The sequence below is a fragment of the Daphnia magna genome, linkage group LG2 (genome assembly GCF_020631705.1).
Source record: "Daphnia magna isolate NIES linkage group LG2, ASM2063170v1.1, whole genome shotgun sequence".
NCBI classification, from domain to species: Eukaryota; Metazoa; Arthropoda; class Branchiopoda; order Diplostraca; family Daphniidae; genus Daphnia; species Daphnia magna.
Window position 1 is genome coordinate 13,345,247 of NC_059183.1, and position 15,726 is coordinate 13,360,972.

General features: G+C 40.8%; 5 protein-coding genes across 7 annotated transcripts; 2 read left to right on the forward strand and 3 right to left on the reverse strand.

Annotated features, from left to right (window-relative positions):
* Positions 1 to 171: 171 nt before the first annotated feature.
* On the reverse strand, positions 172 to 4,323 carry LOC116916105 (mediator of DNA damage checkpoint protein 1). Of its 2 annotated transcripts, XR_004390435.2 has the most exons (8): positions 3,359 to 4,323; positions 1,463 to 3,294; positions 1,339 to 1,402; positions 1,116 to 1,268; positions 867 to 1,022; positions 493 to 790; positions 381 to 396; positions 172 to 322 (listed from the first exon to the last, which is right to left on the reverse strand). XR_004390435.2 is itself a non-coding variant. In XM_032921292.2 (6 exons), the coding sequence occupies exons 1-6, from the start codon at positions 4,173 to 4,175 to the stop codon at positions 585 to 587; spliced, it is 3,228 nt and encodes a 1,075-aa protein (XP_032777183.2). In that variant the 5' UTR covers positions 4,176 to 4,323; the 3' UTR covers positions 466 to 584. The 2 variants fall into 2 exon arrangements, 1 of the variants encoding a protein (XP_032777183.2); XM_032921292.2 differs by lacking the exons at positions 172 to 322; positions 381 to 396 and having other exon boundaries at positions 466 to 790.
* Positions 4,324 to 5,750, forward strand: LOC116916111. Its single transcript, XM_032921305.2, has 4 exons — positions 4,324 to 4,532; positions 4,592 to 4,791; positions 4,851 to 5,205; positions 5,271 to 5,750. The coding sequence occupies exons 1-4, from the start codon at positions 4,395 to 4,397 to the stop codon at positions 5,640 to 5,642; spliced, it is 1,065 nt and encodes a 354-aa protein (XP_032777196.2). The 5' UTR covers positions 4,324 to 4,394; the 3' UTR covers positions 5,643 to 5,750.
* Positions 5,707 to 7,933, reverse strand: LOC116916110 (paramyosin). The gene is made up of 8 exons (XM_032921304.2): positions 7,727 to 7,933; positions 7,123 to 7,482; positions 6,906 to 7,066; positions 6,612 to 6,832; positions 6,434 to 6,545; positions 6,308 to 6,370; positions 6,120 to 6,253; positions 5,707 to 6,054 (listed from the first exon to the last, which is right to left on the reverse strand). The coding sequence occupies exons 1-8, from the start codon at positions 7,842 to 7,844 to the stop codon at positions 5,952 to 5,954; spliced, it is 1,272 nt and encodes a 423-aa protein (XP_032777195.1). The 5' UTR covers positions 7,845 to 7,933; the 3' UTR covers positions 5,707 to 5,951.
* Positions 7,934 to 7,998: 65 nt separating this feature from the next.
* LOC116916114 (respirasome Complex Assembly Factor 1) lies at positions 7,999 to 8,766 on the forward strand. Its single transcript, XM_032921308.2, has 4 exons — positions 7,999 to 8,220; positions 8,306 to 8,409; positions 8,473 to 8,602; positions 8,672 to 8,766. Exons 1-4 carry the CDS (start codon positions 8,140 to 8,142, stop codon positions 8,708 to 8,710), a joined length of 354 nt encoding a protein of 117 aa, XP_032777199.1. The 5' UTR covers positions 7,999 to 8,139; the 3' UTR covers positions 8,711 to 8,766.
* Positions 8,767 to 8,770: 4 nt separating this feature from the next.
* Positions 8,771 to 14,939, reverse strand: LOC116915300. 2 transcript variants are annotated; one of them, XM_045170122.1, is made up of 11 exons: positions 14,635 to 14,939; positions 14,455 to 14,563; positions 14,162 to 14,343; positions 13,853 to 14,050; positions 13,529 to 13,786; positions 13,313 to 13,444; positions 12,858 to 13,175; positions 12,495 to 12,786; positions 10,952 to 12,423; positions 10,591 to 10,869; positions 8,771 to 10,495 (listed from the first exon to the last, which is right to left on the reverse strand). In XM_045170122.1, the coding sequence occupies exons 4-11, from the start codon at positions 13,940 to 13,942 to the stop codon at positions 8,879 to 8,881; spliced, it is 4,458 nt and encodes a 1,485-aa protein (XP_045026057.1). In that variant the 5' UTR covers positions 13,943 to 14,050; positions 14,162 to 14,343; positions 14,455 to 14,563; positions 14,635 to 14,939; the 3' UTR covers positions 8,771 to 8,878. The 2 variants fall into 2 exon arrangements, with proteins under 2 accessions (XP_045026057.1, XP_045026056.1); XM_045170121.1 differs by having other exon boundaries at positions 10,591 to 10,884; positions 14,635 to 14,932.
* Between the last annotated feature and the right edge of the window lie 787 nt (positions 14,940 to 15,726).

The following is a 15,726-nucleotide window of genomic DNA, read 5'->3' on the forward strand; positions in this document are numbered from 1 at the left end:
TATATAGTACCTACCCAATAGCTCACCAAACTGATCCCCCCCCCCAACACCCACCTTCCGCTTTCTGACGTAAAGCCGCTCGGTAGGTCTTCATGTCACGATCGCAATCTTCGCTGTCTCTACCCGACACGATCCCGTTAACAAAGGATTGACGTAAAAAAAAAAAAAATGTTGCCTTGTTTTCAGTGTGTATCAGCCGCACATGACTGTGTTGGGAACGCATGTTTGGGTCTGGAGTCGTCCACAGTCACCTCAGTGAACAGTCCGAGACGATTAGCTTTTCTAACAGTCGGCTTCTTCCCTTTCTTTCGGCCCACTCTCCCTACATAGTAACGAGCCATTATTATAAGTATAAGCTTGTAATCAAAGTTCTCTTGTACCTTTTTTCGTCTTTTTCTTTCGAAAAACGACATTACGAACGACCATTTATATTATAAGTAGATGGGTTAATAAAAGGAAAAAAAATTAAAGAATAGTAGCACTATATAATACCATTATCAACTGGGAAAGAATAATGATAATCTAGGAAAGGAGGAGGCGGGAGAAAGTGTCCATTTCATGAGAAAATGTTGATATTTGAGCACCTACACGTCCAATTTGAATTTGTCCGGCTCAAACACTTGCTTTAGAACACCGCTAAGGATGGCCTCTTTGTCGACCAGCGTGGCACATTTTTTCTTCCATGACGGCCAAGTCTTCCTGTCCGATTCGCAGCTAATGACGATTTTGTTGTCGTCTACTGAATTGTCGCTTTCTTCGAAGTAAATTCCGCCGCACGATTCCACGATTTCTTCAAAGTTTAAAGGAAATGAAGTTAAAATTAAAAAAAAAAAAAGAGGTGGGTGGGAATTGAACTATAATTCTACCTTGCATTTCAACCGGTTTCGGTATGACGGATGGAGTGGCGTGAAAAATCCACCCAGACAAAAGGGGAGTCTCTTTCGCAACTTCGAGACTTTCAGAAAGTTTGAAATTAAACTTTTCCTCGCCCGCTTTGTCTAAGAGCAAGTGCAACCATGGATCTGCAACATTGTCAAAGTAAAACAAAAAAAAAACGTTAACGATATTACCAAGATAACCTGAAACTTATGAATATCACTTGCATAAATGATTACCTACAAACTTTCTGCTGGAACGACATTTAGTTAACCATTCGACACCGACTATCGGGGTGCCCAGGCCGACGCAGCAAAGGAATTTGAGAGTGCGGCGAATACGGTCCGTCACCAAGACAGAGCAGTCTTTGAATGTCGTAACAACTCGGCCACCTAAACACACCAATTAATTTGACCATCAGTGAATTAGAAATAAAATGTGCTAAAGTCCAGGGCGTCTTACCGAGGCTTTCCACTATTTTGTCATGTTCGCCATCATCGTTGATGACCGTAAATAAGACTCGAACCTACGTCAAAATTATTTCCATTATTTTGTTTTAAAAAAAAAAGAAAAACGTTTCAATTACCTGGCCAGCCAGAGGTCTTTTCCGCCTACGCGTGGCCTCCTGGACGGATGGCGAATTAGATGCGATCGAGGACGTGTCGGTGTTGTTGTTGACGCCGCGTTTACTTCGACGTTGCGATGTTGTCTTGTTCAAGGCACTTTCGCTAACCGATTCGTTCAACGGTTCTTGTTTGACTTGGTTCCTTGTTTTCCTACTGATCACGGGTGGGGTGGCTTTTGCTTGCCCAGTAACACTCTCACTGGCTGCATCAACCTTCTTTCGTCCACCACGAGTATTTCGCGTTGTTCGATTGGTCGCTACTAGATTTTCCCCACCCGATTCAGTTGCGTCGGATAAGGGAAGCGAGACTGATGCTACCCTTGCAACGGATTTAATGTCTGGCTCATCCATTGATCCGACCTCAAGTTTCACCGGTCGTCTAGAAGACCGCTTATTTGCTGGAACAGCCTCTACAGCATCTGTCTGGTCAGGTGGCTCTTCCTTGACTTTTTTCCGTGGCCGACCTGGACGACGTTTAATCGTCGGCCCATTTTCAGCTGCATCCGTCTCATCGGAAGACATTACCTCTACTTTGACCGCTGTTTTAGATAGTTGAACCGTACGCCGTTTGGGCGCGACAGCTTCCACGCGATCTGGTTCTGTAAAGTCTAATGTGTTTCGTCTATTGGGCACAGGTTTGCGAGAGGATCGTCTAAGAGTTGGTAATTTTACATCGATCGGTTCAGTCACCGTGGAAGCATCTGCCTTATCTGATGGCACCAATGGAGCTGCAATATCCTGGGATGCCTTTGCCTCTTCCAAAGAATCTACTTGATCGCTGACGATGACCTGCCGAATTTTCTCCAAATGAGTTGTTGGCTCTTCTACTTCAGTAGCTTCAAAGCCAACAAAAGGAGGATCTGTTGCTGGTGCAAACGCTGTCGGCGTGGGCAATGCAGAATAGTGAGAAGCAAAGGTAAGTTCGAAATCGCTTTCGACTGATACGGTGTCTTCCCTTGCTCGGCGCTCTATTTCGCTGTTATCGTGATCCATATCGTGTGGGGTTGATGTTCGGTTACTGATGGAGGAATTGGCTTCGGGTAGCAGTTGGCGACAGGCGTGACCAGATCGACGGATAATTTTTCTCTTTTTCCGTGGAGTTTCTTCGCCACCTGATGGTGATTCGACCACAAAAGGCGTTTCTGCCACGAAAGGCATTTCTTTGGAGACAACGGGTGTCATGGGAACGAAGGGGGTTTCGGCAACAAAGGCTGGCGATCCTTGGAAGTGGAACGCCGGGGAAATAGCTTGTGTCTCTTCATCTGTCTCTTCGTTATCTGAGCCATGGAAATCAAAGACGGGGGATACAACTGGTATAGTGACGCGATCCATTTCTAGGGTAGGATCGTTTACTGAATTGTTGGCGTCTTGCTCATCGTTCTTTTCGGATTCGGCAGTTAAATTTTGGCTTGGTTCGGGACAAGGTGAAGAAACAACAAAGAGATCCGGAGATAAAGGACACGAATCGCCAGCTTCGAAATCCCAGTTGTCAACTTTTTTTAAAGCACTCCAGGCTTCTGTCCCCTGAAGCGGGTTTCTATCCTTCATGCCCTGGGTGAGGGGGACTTCTTCCATGGAACTCAGCGGGTGAACTGGAGAACACGGCAAGGTTTCACAATCAGAATCCTCATCTTTTTTCTCTAGTATAACTGTCGAACCCGGAGAAGCTACCCTATCAGAGAAATGCATTAAATTAGGATTGACCTGGGTTCGATCCTCGCTGTCATCTTCAATATCCATATCACTTGAAGTACTAGTTCTCTTCACCGGTGGTAGTATATCACGATTGGACTCTGGAAAATGCAACAAAAGATGATTAGGTATATCCATCTGGGGTTACTTTATATTTTCTCCAACCTGCCGATAAACCAAAATTCATTTTTCCAACAGAAATCGGTTCAGTATTAGAACGAACGCACAGTGGTTGGGTTGGGCCATCATACAAAGGGGTTACAGCTCTTGCAGACTCTCTCCCGGAACTACCTTTCTCGTGACATCCTGGTGGGTACACTTTTGTATTATATTGTACTGGAGAAATGGGAAGAGTTTCTAAATCTGATATAGATGTGTTTTGGCTAGTTGGTGATGGTGATGTACAAGTTTCTTCACGGGAACAGCTAAGTGTGACTTGATTGGTAATGATGAGCCTTTGTGTGGGGCCATCATACAAAGCAATCTCTGGGCTTGCACAGTCTTGGTTTAATATACCAATATCTGGAGGATGCAGTGCAGGAAGGGGCTGGGTTTTATCGTCATCAATCAAAATCATCGTAGATTTGGTAGGTGGTGTTTTTGCTTGCTGGAAATCAACTTCATCAAAGAGGGGATCCTGACACAGAACTGGAGATCCTGGTATTGTGTCACAATCAGAGTCAAAGTCTTCTGTAGGTCTCTGCTTTGTTTCTAATAACGAAGTTTGCCCCACAGCTGTTGGGGATTTGCATATTACAGCTGAGTTGATGGATTTAAGAGGTTGGGTTGGACCATCATAAAGCACATTATCTGCACTCAAGATACATTTACTGGGTTTCTGAAACCCAGCTTTGTTTTCACCATTGCCGATTTCTCCAATAGCCTGGGTTTCCTTATCGTATATGCTGTCCGAACAGTCCGAGGCGTCATACTCGTAAGGGACAGTAGACATGGAACTCAGGTCCTCATCCGAATCACACATTTTTGTTTCGCTTTAAATAGTAGTTTTCAACACTGATTTTCCTTTTTATAATTACTGTATCAATTAAAATAACGAAATTCACTTTGTTAGGGAAGGCAATTCCCGCGCCACATGTTCCTCCAGCATCTTATTCAAAACATAGCAGACGATAACCGATCGCAGTAACTTAGGAACAGAAGTAAACATTCGACACCACAAAATGGCTCTTGGTTTTCTTGGATGAAACTGATTTGCGCGAAAAAGCACATACCAATGGCCGACTCACAGAAAAAAGAAAAATTCAATTGCAAGTATGCCGATTGCCTTTACAGCGAAGGTTCACGGTTATATTTCCAGAAATATCGTTATTTGAAACAGGTAGGTTTATCATATCGTAAACCGTGCATAATTGTAGTTCAGCCAGTTTTTAAATGCAGCATTATGATAAAGTCCACAACACAAAAATATATGAATGTACCAAGTGCTTGAAAAAATTTGGGACCACAACTCTTCAGAAAAGCCACATGAGTTACTGCGGCAAAGAATTCAAGTGTTCCTGTGGTGTTGTGTACAAGAGCAATGAAGCTCTTTTGACCCATGCAAAAAGAAAAAGGCACCCTTTAGGTCCTTTGCCCAGGTAGATTAATATTTTTTTTTCATATTGATAACATTCAACTATTTTATTTGGTTATCTAGAGTCATTGGAATAGATTCAACTAATGGGAAACATATTCAGTCTCCCAATACTGCACACTCTTTATCAATCAACTTTTCTGCTGGTTCACAATTTATAATTTTGCAATCAAATAGCCATGATCATCTCAAATCTCAAAGCTTAACTGAAAACAGCACACAGGAATGTTCAATGCATATAATGGATGCAGCTGTTTTCAGCAGATTATCAGCAGCTGTTGCTCTAAGTGAACTGGCATTAACTAGCCCTTCTAATCAATTGCCAGAGAAGAGAGAAGTCTCAACTCAGACAGATAGTAGTATTCCTGATTTATGGTTGAACACAGTTCAAGAAGAAACAAGCAACCTGGTATCTAAGGTAAGCCCATTTTATAAGAATGCAGTAAATATGAAATGTCCAAGCATTGCAACCTCACTTTCTAGATCCAAGACTTTGGCACGCAAACGGAGGATGTTGACTTCAATGTGGTTCTGAATCCTGAATCACCCCACAGTCCTTGTAGTCCGTGGTTAGGGCTACAAGCTTTTAGCGCCGAAACTCAAACAGTGGATGAAGACGCCGTTTTGCGACCATTCAATCTCTGTAACATACAAACGCAAACGCCATGGAATGAAATAAGCGACGATGATGATACAACCGAGTTGGCCCACACGGAGACGCAAACCCTGTTATCATCTTTTTTCATCGATGATGGCAATGTTCCAGAATGTCAGGGGGAACGAAGAATGAATTCTTTCTTGGTTAAACAAAATTCTGAAGATGCCGGTACTGACCCGATGGAAATCTTCGATTGAAAAATATTCAAAACAAATATTAACTCAGAATATCCCAAACTGATTTATGATCAAACAAAGTATGGAATGGAATATAATATATATTTTCGCGCATGTGCGTGTGCCAAATTTTCATGTAATGCGGATGTTATTAAAGTACAAAATAACAAATCAAAGTAGGCGATAGGCAGATACGATGCAAATAGTTTGCTCGTCATATCCTGCGGGCGGAATATCCCTGGTATCAAGGAGAGTCGAAATAATACCAGCGTAGGAGAAAAACGATTATGCGAGATCATTTTCGTTTAATAATGGCTTTAAAAAGTTCTTTTATTTGTCCCTTTCGCGTTTTGTTCGTACTTCTTCGATACGTTCCATGCTTTGTAGTGCCGCTGCCACCACACGCAGATGGTCTACACCCGCTAAAAGATCTCTAAAAATATAAATAAACGTTCACTCTTCGGCGCACTTTAACATCGAATTAAGATGTTGCTGTACCTGATGGACCTTTCAGCACTGTTGGCAGCTGTTTGGAGTTCTTGTGCAGTGTGGCTCAGGCTTCGGGATTGACTTGAACTAGTTTCTTCATTGTACTGTAGGCGGATAGCTTCTTGCAGACTCTTCACTTCGTCCTGGTTAGAACCAACTTGAATTTAACGGGTTTAAGCGGCGGTTATATTGCTTACCTGAAGTCGTCGGTTTTCTTTCTTCAGCTGGACAACTTGGCTTTCCGATTGCGTGGCACGTTGCTATACTCAGGTATAATACAAACTATAACCATTTCAGAAATTTTGGACAAATAAAGTTATTACCGTAGCAATCTTCAAATTGGACTCGATCTGTTCCATCGACCGCTCCAGGGACGAAGCTTCTTCTGATTCTCTCCGTCGATGCTCTTCTAGAAGTGTTTCTAGTCGGTCAATCCTAAAAATAATACCAATTTTCCAGCTCCACTTGAAATTTCAAATTGGCTTTTGTTTTGTTTTTTACCGAGCGAGAGCCATCCGTTCATTTGTAATAGCCATTTCTAGTTGCTGTCGCAATCGTGCATTTTCTTCTAGTATGGTGCTGTTGTGAGGCGTAACTTGATTTCCGGATGAGGCTTCTATCGATTCCTGATTCATTCGACCAGATTGCATAGGGCCATCGGAAAGAAAATCAGGGAGTTGAGTCAGGCTGTTTACGTTTTCATTGTTGTTAATTTCATGGGCCTTGAAGATGAAAGTATTATTATCGTTAACAAAGAACTTACAAAGCGATGGACGCTTATAAAACATGGCTCACCTGCGCTGCGTCAGGAAGGGCTGGTTCCTCATGAGGTTGTACATCGTTAAGAATAATAGAGGAATTCAAATTCGCTAAATCTAATGTACCCAATTGCTCAACATCATCCTCTATATGGGGGGAGGCAAAGTTTGCTATGTCCAAAGGTATTGGCATTGCTCCTAAAAGCAAAAGTCATTGAACTATGAGGTAGATGGAAAGAACATAGATATCTTACCAGCTGCATGTATAGGACTGTGGCTCCTTGGGAGATCTAGGGGACTGTCAGATGAAATTGAGTTATTTCCAAAACCCTGATCTGGAACATGATATCCATTTAAATAGCTAGCTGAGTTTAAATCATGTTCAACCCCCAGATAGTCTTGAACAAAGTCTGGAAGTCCACAGGGGCTTTTTACATCACTCTCAACTCCATGTCTTGAAGTTCTTGTTTTGGTCTTTGGTCTTGCCCCTCCACACCGGGTGGCTTCAAACTCTTCTTCTGACATTCTGTGTTGATCAGGCTGGGGGCATGGACCAGTATTCTGAGAACGTCTTAAAAAATGCCTAAATGAGAATGGGTTGTCTTCCCTTGCACCTGTAAAATCCCAAAAATTGTAGTTTAATTCTGTATTCTGTCAGAAAAAATAAAAATTTACATAATATTAGTTTACACAGTGGGACTACGACATATTAGTATTCTTTAGAATTCAATTAGAAAACTAAGAAAACATTCCTCATGCTTCCTAGAATTCACAAACTAACTTTTCAGAGACTCAGAACAGTTAACTGAAATACTTAAGCACAAATACCATGCTTCTTGTGAAAACTGTCATGGTTACCTGTGGAAGCACTGGCTGATGGTTGCAGAAATCCACCGATCGCTCCTTCACTCTGCTCATTATTGGGATCGCGATTGTCACTAGATTCACTCTCTTCTTTTGTACCGTCAGCATCCATGATTTGTGTTAATTTGTTTCTTTTCTTTGCTTCTATCTGCCCGCTATTGTCGAAAAGAAAAAGACCAAAAACAAATAAACGCCATCTATGGAAATTATCCTTAACCGCAAACACATATGAATTCCGGCTTCATCTGGATTATGCATAGTCGATCCGTATTCCTTAGTCGTGTACTCGTGTAGTCTGCTTCATTTACAATTTGTACGTTCAGCTTGACTGACACATATTTCTTGTGTTGGTGGTAAAATACATTTTTCTGTGATTTTATTCGTATTGTTTTTCAACGAAATTTGACATGCAAACCAAGAAAGATAAACCCGCACTTCCTTCAGTCTGGAACAGAATTTTCTCGAAAAATTCCGAATGGCCTGATAAGGTATTTAAAAAAGTCATACCATTTGCACGGTCGGAACAAACAACATTTGTGAAATTCATATTCTGTTCTATTCACATTACTTTAGGATGAATTTCTTGATGTTATTTATTGGGCCCGACAAATACTTGCTGTCATTTTAGGTTTGATTTGGGGTGTATTTTCCTTGCAAGGATTCATTGGTCTTGCTTTGTGAGTTTTATATTGAGTGTAACAGTCGTTGGAAAAGAATGTTAATGAATTATTCAATTTTAGATTTGCATTAGCAAATGCTGGTATTCTTTATATTTACTTCACATCCTTCCAGTCTGTTGATGAAGAGGAGTATGGTGGTGTTTGGGAGTTGACCAAAGAAGGATTCATGACCTCTTTTGCAGGCTTCCTTGTGAGATTAGATAGTTGTAGGATTTCTTGTCAAGCCATATTAATGAAATGTTTTATTTTTTTCCCTAAGGTGACATGGACAATAATTTACTCTGGCCTCCATCATTAAACTTATCATCTTTAAGGTTTCAAAAGTGAAATAAACTATCTTTTCATCAGGCATAACAAGTAACAGGCATCTATATATTTATTGTGGTACCCACATATGGAAATTATAAGCTTGTAAAAAAAGACAATATAGGGGATAAGTGTTGGAAAAATATTGAAATGATTAATATTAGTATTTTGAAGCAGGTTTCAGTACATAGTCTGAAGAACCACTCAACTGCGGAGTTTTACTGGTGGAGTTTAATTTCTGTTCCCCAAACACACGAGTGAACTCAAACCATAATGTACGTGCGTTCCTCTCCCGGAAAACAAAGAAGACAAAAATCGCAAACCCTTGCATAGAGTTAAAGATGCAAAAGAGATAGGCAAAGACGAGCCGAGCGTCTCCAATTGATACAAATCCAAATACCCAGGCCAGACCTAACAGGAAAAAAATGCAAACAGCCATACGAAACTCGTACCACGAGCGCGTCGTCACTGATTGCGAAGTTCTCAACTTTGACCGAATACGTAAGCAAACTACACTCTTGAGGATACTAATGAAAATCATAATATTGAACAAGAGAATAATAGATATTGGAGCCAAGACAGCTATGTAAAATGTTTCGAGCTTTATCCAACAAAAATTGTCGCCAACTGCATACTGATTGGGGTCGTATATGAAAATCCCCAGAACAGGTAATATGGGAAGCCCCCAAGCAAGCGGACTTGCCCTCCGCATGAAACATGATTTGTAATTTTGAGCGCCAATAATTACCACGTAATTTAGGTACTGATAAATTCCTTCCACCACCATCCATGCAAAAGAAGCCAAAAGGAAATAGTGCATAGATGCTGCGGTAGTTTTGCACATTCTGGAATCAAATTTTACCAAACCAGCGCAAAGGAAACATCCCGTAACGCAAAATAGAGCCAATGAGAAATTAAAAAGAATTTTGTTACCTAGAGATTTTCGCCATTGTCTAAACAGCAAAAATGTCAGTATCACGAGGGAAAGACCAATCATCGAGGTAACGCAGCCTATTACGGAAATGAGACTAAGGACAAGCCGATGACGGTAATCCATCGTTTGTTCTTGATCAAAGTAAGGAAATAATAAAGCTAGTGGAGTTAGATGATTGCACTCGCAAATATATAGATCCTGGCTCCTACCAACGTACTGACATCCGAACGAAGACCAACCTCCCGATATGGACGAGAACTTGTCCCAAAAGACACACACAGGTTGGACCGCTAGATTGTGCCGAGATCGCGAGCGGAAAAAAATACGAACACTTTGGTTCAAATTGGAAATGATGGAATTACCCACTTGTGCTACGATAATTGGGCTATCCACGACAAATGGCATAGATGCATCACTATTCGAAAGAGAAGTAACAGGTCGAGCATCAAAGATGTCAGCATTGGGAAAAACGCTGAAAGAAAGCCTTAAACTAGTGGCGTTGCTGAGTCCTGCTCTTCTGCTAATTTCATCCACAGGCAGAATAATGGCGATATCCCTATCCACAAGTTCTTCCGCTAAATCGCTTTGAGCGTTGTTCTGCAGAATTCGTGACCCGTTTTGAATTTCCAAGTTGTCTTTTCCCCCCAGATTGGCGCCATACCCCACTACATTCCGTGGATTCCTGATAGATTCAGTTGCCATTTTCGGATGATGGAATATCACGCTATCTTGTTCTTTTGGTACGATAACGTGGCTCATTACCCGTTCCAGGCTTTCCATCAGATTGTTTGATACTCCTGGTAAAGACTGCGCTTGCTCAAGTTGATTCGGTGAAGTTAACATCTGTAAAAAGAAAACCATGCCTTTAATTCAACGGTATTCGTGGAACTGAAGAATCGAATAGTAAATCGATCAAAAATGGTAAATATTTGTCTTACAGCAGTTAATGTTTGTGAAATATCTTGAAATTCTCGCATCGAAGGCTGTTGAATACGCTGTACACTAGCATGAAGAAGGCGAGCGGCCTGGCCGAATTCCACTCCGGTAGGAATATTATTACTGGTATTGTTGGCTTCTTCTGTCCATTGGGTCCCGGCAATTTCAGCCAATGTAACCAAAGCTTCAGACGGGTTAGTATTGTTGGTAAACACGTCGTCTGTCAGTCGACGTAGTTTTGTCAGTACATTCGTTGCTTCTCTGCAAGTAACGTTGTTGAACTGCAATGATTGGTTCTTTAGGATAAATTAGGAAATTTACTAGTAAAGAAATTCTATTGAAAAAGTGATAAACTATTTTTACAGTAAAAGGTTCCCAGAAGGCTCCAGTGTTATGAGTGCCTAAACATCTTCGTAAAATGGGATAGCCATCCACAGCTTCACAAGGGTTTAAGGATTCTGTCGTGAAACCAACGGGTATTGTGACCCATGTTATATTGAGCAGCTCCGAAGTTCCAAACGCCGTTAAAGTTTCTTCCTGACAAGCGTCCGAATCTCGAATATAAAGTACTTCATAGTGATAGCCTTCTTCCGTTGGTTGATAAAGGAATTCATTCTTCACAAGTTCTGGCCAGCTTCGATGTGGACTTGATGAAATGTTAGTGATTACCATTCGTACTAGAATTCGAGTTTTCTGGTTATAGCTCCATCGACGATGACCTGTAACTAGTACGGTGGCTCCTTTGGCGCCCAACCTTTCTAAACGCCTACTGATGTCTGCTAGAGGGTCAGGTAAGAAATTTATCGAATTGTTTTGATTTTCAGTTTGAACTTGGTTGCTGTCTAGCAGCATCACGTATATGTTAGAGTTTGGGGGACGTAGGACAATGATGGGCTCAGATCGAACGAATCGACGTGGCCAACCAACCCAACCTTCGCAATTAAAAGTATTTGCTTTTTTGAAACTTGGACGAAGGTTAAATTCAGCAGGAAAGAGACTGATAGTCTTAATCTTTTCTCCGTCTAGATAACACCTGATGTCGATTCCTACATTTATTGCCGGTAAACTGTCAGAAATCCACGGTCTCCAGCCCAGAGAAAAGAATTCTGACAAGTTGTCAAAGGATTGTGGAGCCAGATTCTGGTACATTTCCTGGTTTGATTCGACTCGAATTACGTCATTTCTATCAGAACGTACTCTGATATTCTGGGTTGCGTCCAAGTAGATCACAGCCTGACAAAGAACTTGATAACGAAATCCTGAGTTGTAGGGTAATAAATCCCAGAATTCCCCCATTATGCCGTAGTGACCAGCTGTCCAATTAGTCGACGGATGCCAATTGAAGTGTTCAAACAAGCAGTCGATCTCGAAGTTCACCCAACAAAATTTTTGTTTAGTTTCTGACCAAAACAAACCGATCCAGGCCGATTCTAGTTCGGAAAAATGTTTGCTCGATCGGGCGACATTCCACGCATGAACTTTTCCAGCATTCTCAAACGTGGCCATGGAAACATTAGCTGTTATTCCACGGTTCTCAAGATGACATCTCTGGTTCGCCTGTGTCCAATCCATGGGTGTCTCGCTTTGAACGAGGCGAAAGCAAGTTAGTCGACCTTGCTCAATTACGTAGCCATTCCAAGGGGGTGAGCACAAGTTAATGGATGCATCCGGTGAGGCGGTAAGTCTAGGTCGATAAGCACAGGCACCCGGTATCGCTTTTTGGGAACAGGATGATACTTTGTTCCCAGAATTCTGAGTCAGTATTACGCATTCGTCTTCTTCTATCGAACCTCTCCAGGTTTCGATTTCGGCCGTCCAGGTTATGCTTTCAGGGGCTTTTTTTTTTTTAAGACAAGAAGAAGTTAACGAAAACCGATGAACTTGAAAAAAGATCTAAGAGGAATACCACTGTTAATTGACGAATAATAAAGGAAAGGGCCGTAAACGGAAGATCGACGAACAGGAAGCCATATCTCTTTGAATTTTTTTTCGGTCTGCAGGTAGTGAGCAACTAGAGAATGGTGGGTAGTGTAATCAATAGGTTCTGTGTCATTTAAAGGCCATTCGTTCATGCAGGCAGCCATAGTTTCATTCCAAGATCCGCTTTCTGTGACTTTGAAGCACAGTTGCTTAGTCTCCATCCACTGATAACCATGTCTACAACGATTCTCGGGTTCTGTGATGAGCCGAGCGCATTTCTTTTTAATCAGTATGAAAAATAATTTATTGCACCATATAGAAAAACAAAACAATATTAGCGATAAGATACCTCAGCATTCACCGGTGTTAAGGATGCACCTAGTGAAAAATCTGGTAAACATTGTCGGGTTAACAGTTCGGCACGGTTGTCTTCGTAAACACATAAGATATTTCCGCTGGTTGGATTGAGAACTGAAGTGGGCCAAGAGGACGGCCAAAATGATTGAAACTCTTTTGGAGAGTTAGAAGCGGAAACTATAACGTTTTCTCGAGCGCAGTAAGTTGCCCATTGGACGCTAATCTTCTCAACTTGCAAAAGACTACGTAGCTGTAAACTGCTACCGACTTTTTCACTGATAACGTCTAAGCAGTGGTACAAGGTTGTGTCCTGGATGTAAAAATAAATGTAAATGAACCAAGTATGCGAAAACAACCCAATCAAAATTAAATTTTTTGATGCAAATTATAATAATGCACGGTATTCTCGTCTTGTACGTGTTGAGTACGTAAAAAATCATCTCTTACCGGGTATTTTCTAGCAATGTCAACGTACAACGAATACCGATATTCTATTCCACCTGATCTGAGAGGTAGAGAATATAATGGGTCCCATGAGGTTTCGACGTCGTTAAGTTTTAAATTATCTCCAAGAACGTTCTACCAATACGATAAAAACAAATAACAAACCTATTCTGAAATTCAATGAACACACTATTAGTAGCTACTTCCATAACTTAATACCTCGTGGATGAAATCTCGTACTCTTCCCATAATTGCGTCAGTGTTCACGGAATTTTTTGTCAAATTGGATAGGGATATTGAAACGATCCCGTTCAGCACTCTGTGATATGTAACAATTATGGCATTCGATGTCGTTACTTCCACAGCGCCAAACTCTTTGACCTGACATTGATAAGTCCCTTGTTTCTGGTAAATAGCGTATTCGCCGCCATCCGATATGCCCTTGCTCTTGTCATGAACTAAAGCAGGAATCAAGATCTGTGTGTTCAATATAAACCTCATTATTATTCAACTATTCATTCTTAGATTTAATCTGGAACACACCGAATTGTTATTTCCCAAGAAAATGCCATCCTTAATCCACGAATACTCCAACTTCCTAGTCCCATCATACGTAACCTTACATCTGAGCATCAAATTTGTTTCATTTCGATAAACTTCTAAGTGATTTGCTACGATGCTCTGTTGAAAGTCTAACGGGTCTGCCTCCACTTTCAACTCGGATAACCCCTTGTGGAAGATCTAAAAAAAAAAAAAAAAAAGGAGAGATAGTACACAAGTACAGCGTCAATCTGAAATATGAGCATGCAATGTGGTGTATAACATCGAATCATTTCTGGTGATATCACTTACCGAGATTGCTGAGCTCGTTCTTCCTATTTATATTGATGGCACATATCAAAGGGAAAGGAGTCGTTGCAATCTACAGATTCGTACAGCATCCGCTTGATTAACAACAACGCAGTCCCGTTTGGCAGACCACTGAAGTAACGGATGTCCTGGTACCCATTCAGATGGTGATATCAGTTGGAATTCTAGACCATCAATAATGTTCATAATGAGCACATTTTTGTCAAATTATTTAAATCCTTAAAAATAAGGGAAATAAATCAATGGAAAAAAAATGGAAAAAATCTATGATTTACCCGGTTGGTGATGAAGAAATTGAAAACGCTGGTTGATTCGACGCAGACTAGACCATACTCGACCGCTAGCGAAGCTAATATTCATGGAAGACATCCATTCTTCAATGTACTAAAGGGAGGTGACAAAGACAAAAAATAGGTTACTAGAAAAGTTGTGTTACACATAAGGATGATTCTTACAGCAGAATGCTCGGAAGAGACGAGCGATCCTCCCCTTTGTGTGCAATCAGTGTATGCAGTAATCCAATTTGAGGGAATATTCCGGGTCCAGAAACAGAACGGCTGTTGAGTTCCACAATGAAAATTTTCTGCACACACTCCGAATAACATGGAAATAGCAAAAACCACGACCTCTCCGTTAGAAATCATGTTGCAAAACTGTGATTTTTAAAATGTTTTTTCCGAGTCCTGCTTATCGGAAATCTGCCGCGGGAAACGTCACATCCTTGAACTGGAGCATGGATTATAATCAGTAAACTATAAGCTCTATATTTGAAAAAAAAAAAATTACAGGAATGGATAGCTCTTGATAAGATCTATCCATTTGTGCAAAATTATTACATTAAAAGTTTATACTAAGGTAGTAAACCGATTTAAAAATTTTGTTTAGGTCGGTGCGGTTTGATGGGTATCGGGTAACCCCCATTTCCCTAAAACAATTTTTTTGCGGAAAAACTGTAAGTCCAAATCCAATAAATTTTACAGAAATAGATAGCACTCATCAAGATCTATCTATTTCTATAAAAAAATTTTGAATAAGTGTTCATAGACAAAAAATTTGAAAAAGGATTATATTTTTTAGTTGAAAAAAATTTAACTTAGGAGTTATTAATCTAATTCACTCTTAAATTAATACTCCCGCCCCCCAAAGTTCTGTCAATAAGGTCGAGTATATCTATAGAGCGCAAAAACTATAAAAAAACGTCTTGTCTCAAATATTTTGTTTATGAATATTTTTTAATAATTTTTCCAGAAATGGATAGTTTTTGATGAGGGCTATCGATATCTGTAAAATTTATTTAATTTGGACTTATAGAGACATAGATTTGTCTAACTCAACGAGTAACGAAGTGGCAGCTGGCAAGCAGAGTCATGGATTGGATGGTTTAAGTATTCCATGTTAAACGCCTGTAAATAAGCCACGCCCACGTCACTATTCGCAAGCCAGATTTTTATGTGCGACCTGCACCATGCGGAGACCTGATGCACTAGAATGCAAAACGCTATCCTTTCCTAGTCAAACATCCGCTTGGTGCAGGTCAATCGGAGGGA

What these genes read in the sequence shown, in the direction of transcription:
- LOC116916105 (XM_032921292.2), bottom strand. Translation starts at nt 4,175, where the DNA reads ATGTGTGATTCGGATGAGGACCTGAGTTCCATGTCTACTGTCCCTTAC. An exon ending in GAATTTTGGTTTATCGGCAG is followed by an intron (nt 3,295 to 3,358) that starts GTTGGAGAAAAT and finishes TGCATTTTCCAG; the next exon opens with AGTCCAATCGTGATATACTA. An exon ending in GAAACCGGTTGAAATGCAAG is followed by an intron (nt 791 to 866) that starts GTAGAATTATAG and finishes TAAACTTTGAAG; the next exon opens with AAATCGTGGAATCGTGCGGC.
- LOC116916111 (XM_032921305.2), top strand. Translation starts at nt 4,395, where the DNA reads ATGAAACTGATTTGCGCGAAAAAGCACATACCAATGGCCGACTCACAG. An exon ending in CCTTTAGGTCCTTTGCCCAG is followed by an intron (nt 4,792 to 4,850) that starts GTAGATTAATAT and finishes TTGGTTATCTAG; the next exon opens with AGTCATTGGAATAGATTCAA. An exon ending in CAAGCAACCTGGTATCTAAG is followed by an intron (nt 5,206 to 5,270) that starts GTAAGCCCATTT and finishes CTCACTTTCTAG; the next exon opens with ATCCAAGACTTTGGCACGCA.
- LOC116916110 (XM_032921304.2), bottom strand. Translation starts at nt 7,844, where the DNA reads ATGGATGCTGACGGTACAAAAGAAGAGAGTGAATCTAGTGACAATCGC. An exon ending in ATCAGCCAGTGCTTCCACAG is followed by an intron (nt 7,483 to 7,726) that starts GTAACCATGACA and finishes GGGATTTTACAG; the next exon opens with GTGCAAGGGAAGACAACCCA. An exon ending in AAGAAAACCGACGACTTCAG is followed by an intron (nt 6,254 to 6,307) that starts GTAAGCAATATA and finishes GGTTCTAACCAG; the next exon opens with GACGAAGTGAAGAGTCTGCA.
- LOC116916114 (XM_032921308.2), top strand. Translation starts at nt 8,140, where the DNA reads ATGCAAACCAAGAAAGATAAACCCGCACTTCCTTCAGTCTGGAACAGA. An exon ending in ATTCCGAATGGCCTGATAAG is followed by an intron (nt 8,221 to 8,305) that starts GTATTTAAAAAA and finishes ACATTACTTTAG; the next exon opens with GATGAATTTCTTGATGTTAT. An exon ending in CCTCTTTTGCAGGCTTCCTT is followed by an intron (nt 8,603 to 8,671) that starts GTGAGATTAGAT and finishes TTTTTCCCTAAG; the next exon opens with GTGACATGGACAATAATTTA.
- LOC116915300 (XM_045170121.1), bottom strand. Translation starts at nt 13,942, where the DNA reads ATGCTCAGATGTAAGGTTACGTATGATGGGACTAGGAAGTTGGAGTAT. An exon ending in TACGAGATTTCATCCACGAG is followed by an intron (nt 13,445 to 13,528) that starts GTATTAAGTTAT and finishes TCGTATTGGTAG; the next exon opens with AACGTTCTTGGAGATAATTT. An exon ending in ACATTGCTAGAAAATACCCG is followed by an intron (nt 13,176 to 13,312) that starts GTAAGAGATGAT and finishes TTTTACATCCAG; the next exon opens with GACACAACCTTGTACCACTG.